We start from the raw sequence: 13,284 nt of genomic DNA, 5'->3' as shown, positions 1-13,284 counted from the left end.
TGTACGCATTTTTTTCTGGAAGAGCCCAGTCTTTGTAACCACCTTGAAAATACATCAAGGGTATTAATTTTACGATGAATTTTTGCAAAACTTATATCAAATCAAGTTGTTACCTTGAGTGATGAAAGTGTTCTTTTTGATATGGTCAATGATTTCATATTTTCCCAACAATTCAAGCATATTCTTGATTTTGAACCAAGGAACGTCTTCCAATTTTTCTGAAACTTCTTTATTAGGATCACCGTCAGCGATCTGAAGGTTTCGAAGAAGTTTCTTCGATTCTTTGAAAGTCAGTTTTTTGGAAATATGATCAAGGACTTCATCTAAGCAACGAGAGCCTAAAATGAGCATACAAGAAATTATGTTAAAGATATCAGACGAGACTAATTTAATTTGTTGTTCTACGGGCAGATCGTTAGCAAAATATGGGTCGGTCGGTCGGTCGGTAAAATAAGAATAAATTTTTCATTTATCAGGGTTGGTAAAGTACCGAAAATGTTTTCCAAAAAAATTCACTTTTTTTATCTTCGATGCAGATCATAATAAAATCTTAGTGTATGGAATAGTTGATTTTCTAAATTTTCCAATTTCTTGAATTATTTTCAGCTTTATTAATTTCGCGCATAGCGAAAGTATTACAATAGGCTTTCGTGGTGGCGGCGGCGGTGCGGAAAAAAAAATTAGAAAACGAAAGTAGTTCTAGAACATTCTCGAAGTCTAAAATATGGACTCACTCGCTAAGATAAAATTTAATGATTTCAGTCCGCAAGTGCTAGGTAGGTGGAACCAAGCATTCGTAAACATTGCTCGATTTTTTAAATGGCGGATTTGATCATGCTGTCAGACTTGCTCTGGATTTTTGTATTTTTATCATGTTTTTGGTGTTTTTAGAGTACTTAAAGAGGTTTATATTTCTTTTAGCATAGTATTTTATGTTTGTGTAGTTAGTAAATATGCACCAATAAAGTGATAGGAATCTTACAATTAAAGAGTTGCTCTTGAACATCTCTCTACATACAACAACATAACAATACAGACAACACAACAGACAGGTATGATCTTCATTTTTACAGGTAGCATTATTTGTTGATATTTGATTAGGTTGTGTTGTAAGAAAGATTATCGTTTACTTAGTATTTCACAGAAGAATTCATAGCAGGGGGTGTCAATCTATAAGTGATAGAAGTTACCTTTTGTGTTTGTTAATTAGGTGCGATGTGTTGATTGTCATTTTCCAGACTCAGTCAATCGATGGCTAATTTATAACCAACCGATTGATTGGATGTCGATTGATTTTGATAATCGAGACTATTCTAACTGATAATAGATTAGTTTTTTAATCGATTTGCTGTCAATTGTGATCAATCGAACATCTTTATAATAACTCGATGGAAAATCGATCACAATTACAATTGATAGCCAATCGCGCTTCCTGTAAAATCAGTCTATCAATTATCGATATCAAACAATATCCAATCCATCGATTATTTATCGATTAGTCATCGATTGGAAAAAGTTATCAATTGTATCGATTGAGAGTCTGGCATGGTTGGATTAGCGCTTAGTACGTGGGCCCGGGGGGGGGGGGTGGTACTTAGGCAAAAATAGGTGCTGGGTATGTGCGGACGGTAAGGGTCGGGTTTTTCACCTTTCAAAGTCTCTCTAAGGGTTATAAAAATCAGGAAATTTCAAAGTAGTCTCTCTAAGGGTGGGAAAAATCACGATTTTTAGAAAAAAAATTTGATTTTGAGAGAAAAAATTACAAAAAAGTCTCACTAAGGGTAGGAAATTTAAGGGTCACTTTTTCACTAAAATTTGATCTCTCTAAGGGTCGGTTTTCGGAGGTCCCGTCCGCACATACCCCTCATTCACCAACCCTAGTACCCCCCCCCCGGGTACGTGGGATAGTGGTCATTGGACCTTGGTTGCTACACAGGCGTCAAAGTTTGGGATTCCCACTCAAAGCGGTTCACTTGGAAAGTGAATGAGCCTTGACCCGGGTCAACCCAAATGGATGCAAGGGAAAACGGCAAGACTGTCGTTGAAGTCTATATCAAAATCTTACTGGAAAATTTGTATCAGCTTTGATTGAATACTGTACTGTACAATGGATTTGAGTTTTGATTGGTCAGATATATAAGAACTCAAAAGACAAACTTTTTTATACAGTGCCAGACTCCCACTCAAGAAAATTGATTCATTTTCAATCGATGACACATCGATAACACTGGATATCAATTGGTCTAATGTCGACATCCCTCTTCTAGTCCCGACACCCTTCTTTAGAGATAGGAATAATAGAAAGGTTGGGATCACTTATGGACAAAAGGTATTTTCCTCTCTGATCGCTAAGCAAAGAAAAATAGTTTCCATCAGCGATTCTGACCTTGCAATTATCCCTACCTTTAAAGAAGGATGTCGAAATTAGAAGGGGGATATTGACATTAGACCAACGTACAGTAATTGATAGGTATTCATTATATGCTAATTATGACATTAAGGAAGGCTCGATTACATTTTAGTTGATCGATTATTCAATAATTGGCTCTAAGATGATCAATCCAGATTGATTATTTAACGGTTGCAAGTTTAATCAATCATTCAAATCCAATCAATGATCAATACTCAAACATTTTCTAATAGGCTTCATTATACCTATCGAATATTGGAACAAATTGATTGGTTATTGATCAAAAAAAGAAATAGAAGTCAATCAAATTTGAAAACATTTTTGCAGAAAAAAAATTGGCCTTAAAATTTCTATCAAATTTACAATATTTATGTCATTTTCCAAATTTGTGCTTTTCGAGCCTTGAAACAGTTATTTTTTTTATCTAATAGCAATATTTTGCCAAAAATAGCCCTTAATGGCAAAATTAAATTCTTTTTATATTTATTTTTTAAAGGCATCAGCAAAATAAATGCCCGTCAAAGTTGATTGTGTTTGATTTTGTTTTATTGAGATAGTATATATTATGTATCTGTCATTAAAGAGAAGTCTGTCGTCTCAAAAGTATGTAGATTTAGATACTTTAATTACCTTTCAAACTAATTCTCAGCACCAAGTTATGCTAAAGTAGGAAGTTATACCGTTAGAATTGGAATAATATATTAGAGGTGAACAATCTATGTGGCTAAAATTTTGAAATATTGAGAAACTATGTTTTTTGATTTATCTACAAGGTGTAAACATTTTAATATTTTTGTAAATAGTCAAAGATATTGGTATGATATGATATGTAACTTGGCCACACTGGGACAGTTCACATTTTGGTGACAATAAAGCTCTAGCCCCGTTCCATTTATTGCATTCTATTAATGGTGACAGGGGGGGGTACTTAGGCATAAATATGTGCCAGGTATGTGCTGATGCTAAGGTTTGGTTTTTGACCTTCCCAAGTCTCTGAATTATTTAAGGTACGAAAAACTTGAAAAGTCATAAAAATCTCTAGAAGGTTAGACATTTTTTTGAAAATGTGCTCTAAGAGTCACATTTTCGCCTTGTCTCTGTAAGGGTAACTTTATTTTCTGTTAGAGCCAGTTTTTCTCAGGTCCGATTGACATTCTCCAATTCTAGTACTCCCCGGTCGTTTTTAATATGATTATTTCATCTATGAATAATCAAATACTTCGCGAAATTTTCGACTCTGAGTCGTCTTGTTCAAATTTGATTCTTACAAATACACGCTTTTTTTTTTATAAGAATACCTTTTATAAGAATATTAGGGTGAAAATTGGCCAAATCGTAAGAATACCCTAAGAATACCCTCCAGGGTGAGTTTTAGTCAATTGATAAGAATAAGACTGTCATTTTTCAGAAAATGGTAAAACAAAAGTGATACAGATAATTTAACAAAAGAGATATTGTACTTTCTTTTGTGTGTGTTACGTTTCGTGTGAAAATAAACATGGATGAAAGATAAACAAATGCTACAAAATAATGCTACCCTAAACTAGTAAATGAAAAATATCAAAGATTCCTTCTCTAGGGTTCTCAATTTCTTGTTTTCTCTGAAATAATAAGAATACGTTAAGAATATTTCACCCTCAATTTTGGCAATTTCTTAAGAATACTTGACCCTCAGTCAAAGTACACTATTCTTATAAAAAAAAAAGCGTGTAACTAGTGTGTAAAATATATTGTAGTGGAAATTCAATATTATTATTTTTTTGACTTTAGCAAAAGTAGGGTCGGTTGGGCCCGTACAACAACAAATTAAATTGGTCTCGCCTCACAGGAAAAAATCTTTAAATCCAAGGCCTGGGAAATGGCCATTTCGCTATAAAAAATGGCCATTTTTTGGGGTTGGGATTTGCCCTGGAAAAGTGAAACAACTACAGGCCTGGAAAATGGCAATATCCCAGACCTAGGTTTTCCAAATTTCAGGGTGTCAAATGACGATTTCTCACGTCTGGGGTTTCCAAATTTCCCAACCCTGAGAATTTGAATTACCAAACTTTGAATTAAGTTTAATAAATTGTTAAATGTATTTGATCAATTTGTGAGCATTTTCTCGATATCTTCCATTCGTTCTGACATGTACTTGCGCTACTTTGAGAATCCCGGTACTTTTGTCACAACAGCGGAGCTGCACCTGAGAGCCAACTTAATGACCTCAAACCCGTCTCACCGATCCACTGAGCCCATGCGACGTAAGTCCATTGCGAACGAATGAGGCCGCCCTTGCGGGACGCCTCACTTTAGTTTTGTGTTACACACTGACCGAATACAACCATAAAATGTTTTGGTTTAGATACAAGCTGAACACTTTCAACTAAATTGTGGTTTTGAAAAAAAATTCTTGCGCATGCGTACATTTTACATCCCAAGAAATTCCAGGCCTGGGAAATGCCTATTTCCGGGTGGGTTTTCAAATCTCTGATTTTTAGAAAAATAAATCCCACCCCGAAAATGACCATTTTACAACCCGAGAAATCCCAGGCCTGGATGATGGCCATTTTTGGGGATGGGAAAGTTTGCATAAAAATTTTCCCAGGGTTGTGAAATTGCCAAAATCACCCCCGAAATTTAATCGAAATATGTAATCGTTAAAAAATCTCAGGACTAAAAAAAATCCCACCCCGAAAATGGTCATTTCCCAGGCCTGGGATTTTAAGATTTTTTTCCTGTGATACCTTAAAAGTGGATAAATTTTGGCGTGGATTTAATTTGGCGAATAGTCAATTTTGCAAAATTTGGCGGGGATTTAATTTGGCAAAAGACAAAAAAAGTGTTTTTTATTAAGGTATTTTGTTGAAGCTCAGAATGAAAAATTTGGCGGGGATTTAATTTGGCGAATTGCCGAATTTGGAAATTTTGGCGAGGATTTAATTTGGCAAAAGACAAAAAAAGTGTTTTTTATTAAGGTATTTTGTTGAAGCTCAGAATGAAAAAATTGGCGGGGATTTAATTTGGCGAATTGCCGAATTTGGAAATTTTGGCGAGGATTTAATTTGGCGAATTTTGACAAAATTAATTAATCTCCGCCAAAATTTGTCCACTTAAGGTATTCTTTGTTATTCGTAAAATTTAGCTGACTCAGTGTTTTTCAGCGTTTTTTGGCCCTTTTCTGCTGAATCAGCAGGATTTCAAACTCAAATATCTCAAGATCTAGCCCTGGAAACCCTATAAACTATACACTTAAGGAGTTTTCTCAAAAATGCATAAAAATTTGCATTATTGAAGACGTATCGATTGACTTTCCAGGATCTCTAGGCCAAAATTACCTTACCCGCTACATAGAAAATTTTCTCCAGCTTTGCCTGCTTGGCAGAGCTTGCTCGACTTGCTTGCTGGGGGTGGTACTTAGGCAAAAATGGGTGCTGGGTATTTTAGGACGGTGAGGGTCGTTTTTTCCACGATTCAAAGTCTCTCTAAGGATCGTAAAAATCAGAAAATTTTTAATCAGTCCCTCTAAGGGTCGGTTTTTGGAGGTTCCATCCACACATACCCCTTATCCGCCAACCCTAGTACCCCCCCCCTTTGGCTTCTGTTTTATAATACAGCCCATTTAAAGTATATCTCAAAAGTATACTTTTGAGACACTTTACTTTTTTGACAATATCAATGCAATATTAACAAGTGATACTTTTATGGACCTACCTGGTTATACATCTATCACATATATAATTAATATCTACGTGAGCGTGACCATTAAACAATCATTCAGAACACAAATAGTGACGATCTATTAAAATTAGTCGTTTGTTTCTTATAAAAAAACGTTTAGGAACCAAAATTTCATGCTCTTGAAATATTCTTTCATATTCAAGACTTCCTGAGCAAAAAAAACATATCTCATTGATGTATGCTTAAATTAATAGTGATTCTTATAGATAAAGATGCGGTTTTTGAGCTGAAAATTCTTTTTTACAAAAATTGTTGGCCATTTTTTTACCTACTTTCTGCAAAAGTCAGAAAAAACAATGATCCAATATTTCACAAAGTCCAAAAAACCCTTTTTTAGCCGTTTTTTAGCTGAAATTTACCTCAAAAATTATTTTTCAAAAAAAGAGGTCTGTCACATTCGAGGGTTTATAGTTATGCATCTTTGTGCAAAAAATCCTAAAGAATGCACGAACCAATCTCGAGAAAAGCTAATACCTAAGTAATTGATAATGTGCTTATAAAAAATATCGATTGCCATTTTTTATAAGAAACGAGCAACCTAAAATTTCAGTTAAACACACATATTCTTTAAAGTAAGCCCTCATGAGCAATAAAAAACATCTATCTCATAACAAAATTGAGTAATTTGACTAAGAACATTGATGTATGCTTATCAATAGTGATTCTTATAGATAAACATGCGTTTTTTGCGCCAACAAAATTTTTTGTTAAAAATCAGTTTGAGCCATTTTTTACCTGATGGACCCTACTTTATACAAAAACTCAGAAAAACATTTAAGATCCAATGTTCAAAAGTTCAAAAAACCCGTTTTAGCGTTTTTTGGCCCCAAATTGCCCCCAAATTTTTTTTCTCGAAAACGGGTCCGTCACATTGGCCACTACCATTTGCACCTTGACCAAAAAATCAAAGATTCAATCCTGAGAAAAGTTGGTAACAGACGAACGGACGAACGAACGAACAAACACAGGTTAATTTATAGGACCTCGACCGGCGTAGGTCCAAGGACCTCCACCGGGGTAGGTCCAAAAAGCTATGCACCGTTGGAGGGATAGTTATAAGGTGATCAATCTAACAAGTTAAAAATGTTTAGAAATTTTAAAAATTAATAAGAAAAGTTAAGATAAAAGAATGAAGATTTCATTTGTTTAGAAAACCACGACACGAAACTTTTTAGAATATTTGAACCTTGCTGATTTCAAATATGTGATCCGATTATTCGTATCTTTTATAGATAAAAAGTTACAGCACTGTAAAGTAGGTCTGCTTGATTGAAAACTGTTTTATTATCACTATCCCCGTTTTTAGTAAAAATTTTGAGATTTGATATTTCACAGAAAAGTGCTACAAAGGTGTATTCCGGGTCCCATATCTTTTCCGTTTGCCTTGAAATTCAACAACCTTCTTTACCTAAGGTTGAACTACCACTAGTTTAAAAATGAACGTTATAGTATAAAAAGAAAAAAAAGCTCAATTTTTGCAATCACAAATTTAACCGCTAACAAGCTACATGCTGAATGGACCTACCTGAAGAGTGATGTAATAAGACAATTGAAAAATGACAACAATAGTATGAAAATACAGAATAATACAAGTACAACTCGAGAAATTCAAGAAATTCGGCGATTCTCGGCTGTTCTGGCGATTTTTGGAAGTTCTGTCAAAATCAGTTCATGAAAATGAACCTGCTTAATCGTGGACATTCTTATAAATATGTTTTTGTTGAAAAAAAAACAAAGCTTCAAAAAAAAAAATCAATAAATTGCAAACAGTTTTTTCTCAAAATCCTACTCGGCCAGTTTTGGCATTCGACAACGCATTCTTGCATAAAATAGAAAAAACTATGAAGGGCAAATTCGAGAAAATGTCCAAAAATCCGTTTTTCTGCTATTTCCGGCATTTCGGACGGAAAGAAATGTTTTTCGACCAATCGGCTCTGTACATTTTAGGTATTGTCATTTTGCATCAGGTGCAACTTCATAAAACAATTAAATCAGCTCGAGGAATTTAAGAAATACTGTCTTCCGGGAAATAGGTTGTTCGGGATTTAAAAAGTTTCGCCTTCAAAAATCAATGTTATTGAATTGAAACATGTGATGGTTAGCCCCTGTATAATAATGTTTTTAATGAAAAAACCAATTATAAGGAAAAAGTCCAATGAAAATCCAGAAAAACGGCGCGATTGCGGCATTGTCGGCCGGAAAATTTTTTTCTCAAAAATCAGAATCGGCATGTTTCGGAGTATTGTTATACGTATTTGAGCAAAAATCAGAAAAACTACGATAAAATCTCGAGAAAAATGTCAAAAACCAGTTTTTCCGGCGTGTTTCGGCATTTTTGGCGGAAAAAAGTTTTTGACAATCGGCTCTGTCACCTTTTAGGTATTGTCTTTTGCAGCAGTGTGCAAAATTCATAAATAAATATAAAGTACGCTCGAGAAATTCAGAAATACTGTCTTCCGGCGAAAATAGATTGTTCCGGCGATTTTTAATTAGTTCCGGCTTCAAAAATCAATTTTATTGAAAATTGAAACAAGCTTGATGGTGTGCATTGCTATTAATAATGTTTTTGAATGAAAAAAAAAACAATTATAAGGAAAAAGTCCAATGAAAATCAAGAAAAACGGCGTTTTCCGGTATTCTCGGTCAGAAAAAAATTTTTCTCAAAGATCTGACTAGGCCATGTTTTGGGCATTGTTAATACGCATCTTTGAGCAAAAAATCAAAAAAAAATAATGATAAAATCTCGAGAAAATGCCAAAAAAACAGTTTTTCCGGCATATTTCCGGCATTTTCGCCCGGAAAATTTTTTTCTCCGAAAATCGGGCTCCGTCACATTTTGGGCATTGCCATTTTGCATCATTGTGCCAAAAATCAGAAAAAAACTAATGAGCCAATCCTGAGAAAAGCTGGTAGCAGACGGACGAACAGACATCGGTTAATTTATAGGTCCACCGGGGTACCCGGAGGTAGGTCCAAAAATCAACAAAAAATATATTCAAATATAGCGCTTTTGATTCTCTAAAACAAGCAAAAAATATTTTTGGAATTATATTTGACTATTAAAAGTTACAGGCATTCTTGTTTCCATTGCCAACTATATCCGGATAGACTTTAATTAAAGCCTTTGGAAGGAGCTCACTCGCTTAAAAGGACGCGTTTTTACGTTTGTTGCTTAAAAACGCTTAATAATAGAACTTTTTCAGCGATTTTAAGCTATTTTATTGAAAATTCGTAGGTTCTGCCCCCTTTGCTGTGGACTTCAATGGGTCTAATCCATTGCAAGGTAGTGTCTAAGTCCTGACCTGGTTTTGTATTTTCCTGCTTCCCCTCAGACTTGTCTTTCCTGTCTTCTCGCCTCGACGAATCTTCCGTTGGATTGGCGTTTTCTTGCCCTAAAAAAGTAGCACAAAACATTGCTTAAGTTTCATTCAATTTCTTGTTAAGCATGGATAATTCTCCATGTTGTTATGCGCAGATATGTCTTTTTTACGCAAAAAAGTAAATTCTGCGCAAATATGTAATTTCGTTCTGCGCAAATATGTAATCATTTTGCGCAGAAATGTAATTTCGAGCTGCGCAAAATATGTAATTAAATTTCTGCACAGAAATATAAAACACGATCTTTAACATCAATAGTACTTTATCGGCCCTCTTTACGCCGGCCATTATTGGCGTAATAAGGGCCGACGTAAAAAGGGCCAAGATTTTGCAATTTTTACCTAAAAGTGGCGTTAATTTTCTATCATTATTTCTCAATTTAAAGGATTTTAGGATTCGAAGACAAAAATTACCCATTGTTTTACTCCATATCTAAGGCCTCACGAAAATCAGTGATTTTGAATGGAATTTTCAACAATTTACTACCGAAACATGACATTTTAATGTAAATTTTAAACATTATTTACTAATTTGAAGCATAAGTAGCCATCTTTAAAATTTTTGGCGTTATTAACGGCCCTAATTGGCGTAAGCCCAAAATTAGACTGTGGCGTAATAAGGGCCGGCGTTAAATAATAGGGCCGGCGTAAAAAGGGCCGATAAGGTACCTACCCCCTTCATAGTTTTTGCCATTACTTTCACCTTTTTTGGACTTCAACGTTATTAATTAAGTATCAACTTTATAAGAAAATGATCTCAGAAAATGGAATTGTGCTCAAAATGAAAACATTTTTTTTATAAGCGTCAAATTTATAAGAAAAAAATCTACAACTTTTTAACCAATAGGTTTAGTTTTCGGCGATCAGAGCATATATTGCAACGCAAGTATACTTTAGGCGTACAAATTTTCGCGAGCAGAAACTTTCGCGAGGACGAAAAATCGCGAAATTCACGACATTTACTTTCGCGAATTTAACGGAAAATATTTTTCGTGAGCATAAAATTTCGCGCATCAAGATGTAAAATTGAGAATTTTCACATGAAAAAATAGCTTAGAGGGACAAATACTTCTAGGTTTGGCTTGAAAAATTTGTCCTTTCACTTATTAGTCTTTTAGCAGGCTAAAAAAGCCATAAAAGTTATATTTTAATCAAAGTTTGAAGTTTTACAGATTTTCTTATTTGTCAAAAGATTTCGCGAGCATAAACTTTCGCGAATGCCTTTCCTAGAATTTTTAAAGACATTTACTTTCGCGAAAAGGGCCAAAATTCGCGAAAATCGCGAAAGTTTCTGCTAGCGAAAGTTTGTACGCCTAAAGTAGGTGATTTCTGTACCTAACTCGAGATATCAACCCGTAAAAACAGTGCTTTTTTCAGCCAGAAGCAGCTGTTTTGTCCAGTTTTTGCGCTTTTTGAAGCTCAATATCTCGAGTTTCTCAGACAATAGAAATTGAAGAAATGAATTTATTTTGTTAAATAATGGGTTGAGCCATATTGTATCTCTTTTTTTGTTTTTTCGTTCTTGTTTTTGTGGATTGTTTTTAATAAAGTTTTTAATAAAACATAGGCTTCTAGACTTGATCAAAAAACACTTTCTACCTCAACACAGGCTATATAAAAATATGCAGTAAAAATCAGCTTTAGAAAAAACAAAAAACATGAAGAAAATTATCATAATCTATTATAAAAAGATTAAACTAAACCAATGATTGTAATAGCCGACAAAGAACACAATTGCCCTTTAGAAATTGTCTATTTTGAAATCGATACCTACCTACACGTTTTTTTATAAGAACATCCAAATTTTTTGAAGCCATAAACCTAAAAATGTTCTTAACATGTTCTTATTTTGACCATTTTGTGAATATTTTTGACCATTTTCCTAAGAAATAGGATGTTTTCGAGTCCAAGAAGCCTTAAAATGTTCTTAACTTGTTCTTAAGTTTTTGGCTAGCGAAGCCTTAAGCTCTTATATAGTTTTTCTTATAAAAAAACGTGTATAACAATAAAACGGTGTTTACTTTGCTTAGAGGAAAACTTCAAAATTCGTTTTACAAAATCCAAGGGGAATTATCAACCCTTTGAAAATGTGGGAATCACTTTTTAAACCCTCGAAAGTCTCTCAAAGGGGTACAAAATACGGTACAAAAAAAATAGTAAATTGAGTCTCTGAAATGGTCAAAAAATTATGACTTTGAATTTGAAAGGTTTATAAAAATCTGGTAATTTTGAGCTAAAAATTGGAAAATAGTTTTCAAAGCGTCGCAAAAACGTCGAAATTCAGTCTCTCAAAGAGTCGATTTTCGAACTTTGCTCTGACATTTCTTCTGGTTTCCTCGCAAACCTGATTTACTACCGGGTGTCCCAGGAAAAAGTTCCCCTCTTTGGAGTGAACTTTCTTGAGTTCTGGGGACTGTTAAAGAATCAATTCGTTTTGCATTGGAAAGAGGAAGGATGAAAAAACTTAAATTTTGAGGGGTCATTTGTCAAATTTGGTCAACTAGATCAAAAGTTTATGGTCTAAATTCTAAAACATTTCAAAAAAGTCGAAAAAAGGCGAAAAATTAGGGTAAAAAATTTATTTTATGGCCATGAAACCGTCATATTTGTCCGAAAATCACACCAAAGTGTCCGAAAAAAAATTGGAAACATTGAAATTCGGACTCCTCTATAGACATAGTTGTACTTTCCAAAAATGTATAACAAGTGCTTTGACTAAAAAAATCGAGTGATTTTACAAATTCCCCCGTACTATTAGCTATTTTTGTCCAAAATTCTACATTCTGATAAATAACGAGATTGCTCACGGGAATTTCTAAAAACTCACGCAAGCAAACCCGCACCTGTCAATCGTTTTTTAGCAAGATATTCAGTCAGTTTTGCTTTTCTTTTCACTTGTGGTTCTGAAAAAAAGTGTTTATAAGATAACAAAAAAAGACGAAGGTCGATTTTTATGCATCTTTTTTAGTTGAAAGTTTTGAAATACTGTATTTTCAAGAGAAGTGTTTCATGACTCTTGACTCTCCACCCGCTAACCAATCTGATCCATTTCGAAATACTGTACTTGAGTCACACTGTACTGAGGTGACACTACTTAAGAAAATATTTGTTTCTTAAAATTTTAACGGAAATTTTCAAAAATATCTATAAGAGCTCATAAAACCAGAAAAAGTTCGGTCAATGCTGACAAACTAACACAAACTTCAACGCAAGTATAGGATTCGAACTCTCAAAAATGATTTCCTCGTATTTGCCAGTTCATTGCCTCCACTCAGCCACTTGACGGCCACAAGCATGTTTAAACATACCATACTTTTATTTGCCATGAACATATATAATTTTACCCTGTCAGGGTATTAACTTCTTAATAAAATGATTTTAGATTATTTCCAACATGACTCTTATTAGCTCCCGTCTCGAAACGCGGTCAGCGAATTTTGCGGATAATTTCACAGCAAAAATGCATCCAGTAAAATGTAAATAATGTATCATGATTCAAGTCGACTGATATAATTATACACATAATATGTGTTACAAGTTCCTTACGGATTCTCAAACTCGATTATAATAAAACTATTACATGTTAGTAGCAGACCCGACCGAGAATTGTTATGTAGCAGGTTGACACGTGAGTTTCTGCTGGAAAGATGAAGTTTGTTTTCAAGTTAAATCTTTAAAATAAAACAAACTGTGTGGGTTTCTTTACTTCTAAACAACCTACCAATAGTTTTGGAACACTCTATAATAAAGGAAGATGGCTCTTCTTGTGGATTGGAT

At 34.2% G+C, this 13,284-nt stretch overlaps 1 protein-coding gene across 1 annotated transcript in view; it reads right to left on the bottom strand.

Moving 5' to 3' along the window:
- LOC136813842 (uncharacterized) overlaps positions 1-13,284 on the bottom strand; it is a 57,027-nt gene that overhangs the window by 26,549 nt on the left and 17,194 nt on the right. The window contains exons 6-7 of the mRNA XM_067070332.1: positions 9,433-9,522; positions 114-338 (exon numbers count right to left, since the gene is read on the bottom strand). Coding sequence (XP_066926433.1) covers positions 114-338; positions 9,433-9,522 — 315 coding nt within the window. The remainder of the gene's footprint in view (positions 1-113; positions 339-9,432; positions 9,523-13,284) is intronic.

Source organism: Clytia hemisphaerica, unplaced genomic scaffold, assembly GCF_902728285.1.
Source record: "Clytia hemisphaerica strain Z4C2 unplaced genomic scaffold, Clytia hemisphaerica genome assembly, whole genome shotgun sequence".
In the NCBI taxonomy this organism is placed as follows: Eukaryota; Metazoa; Cnidaria; class Hydrozoa; order Leptothecata; family Clytiidae; genus Clytia; species Clytia hemisphaerica.
This window is presented reverse-complemented; position numbering and strand designations above follow the sequence as displayed.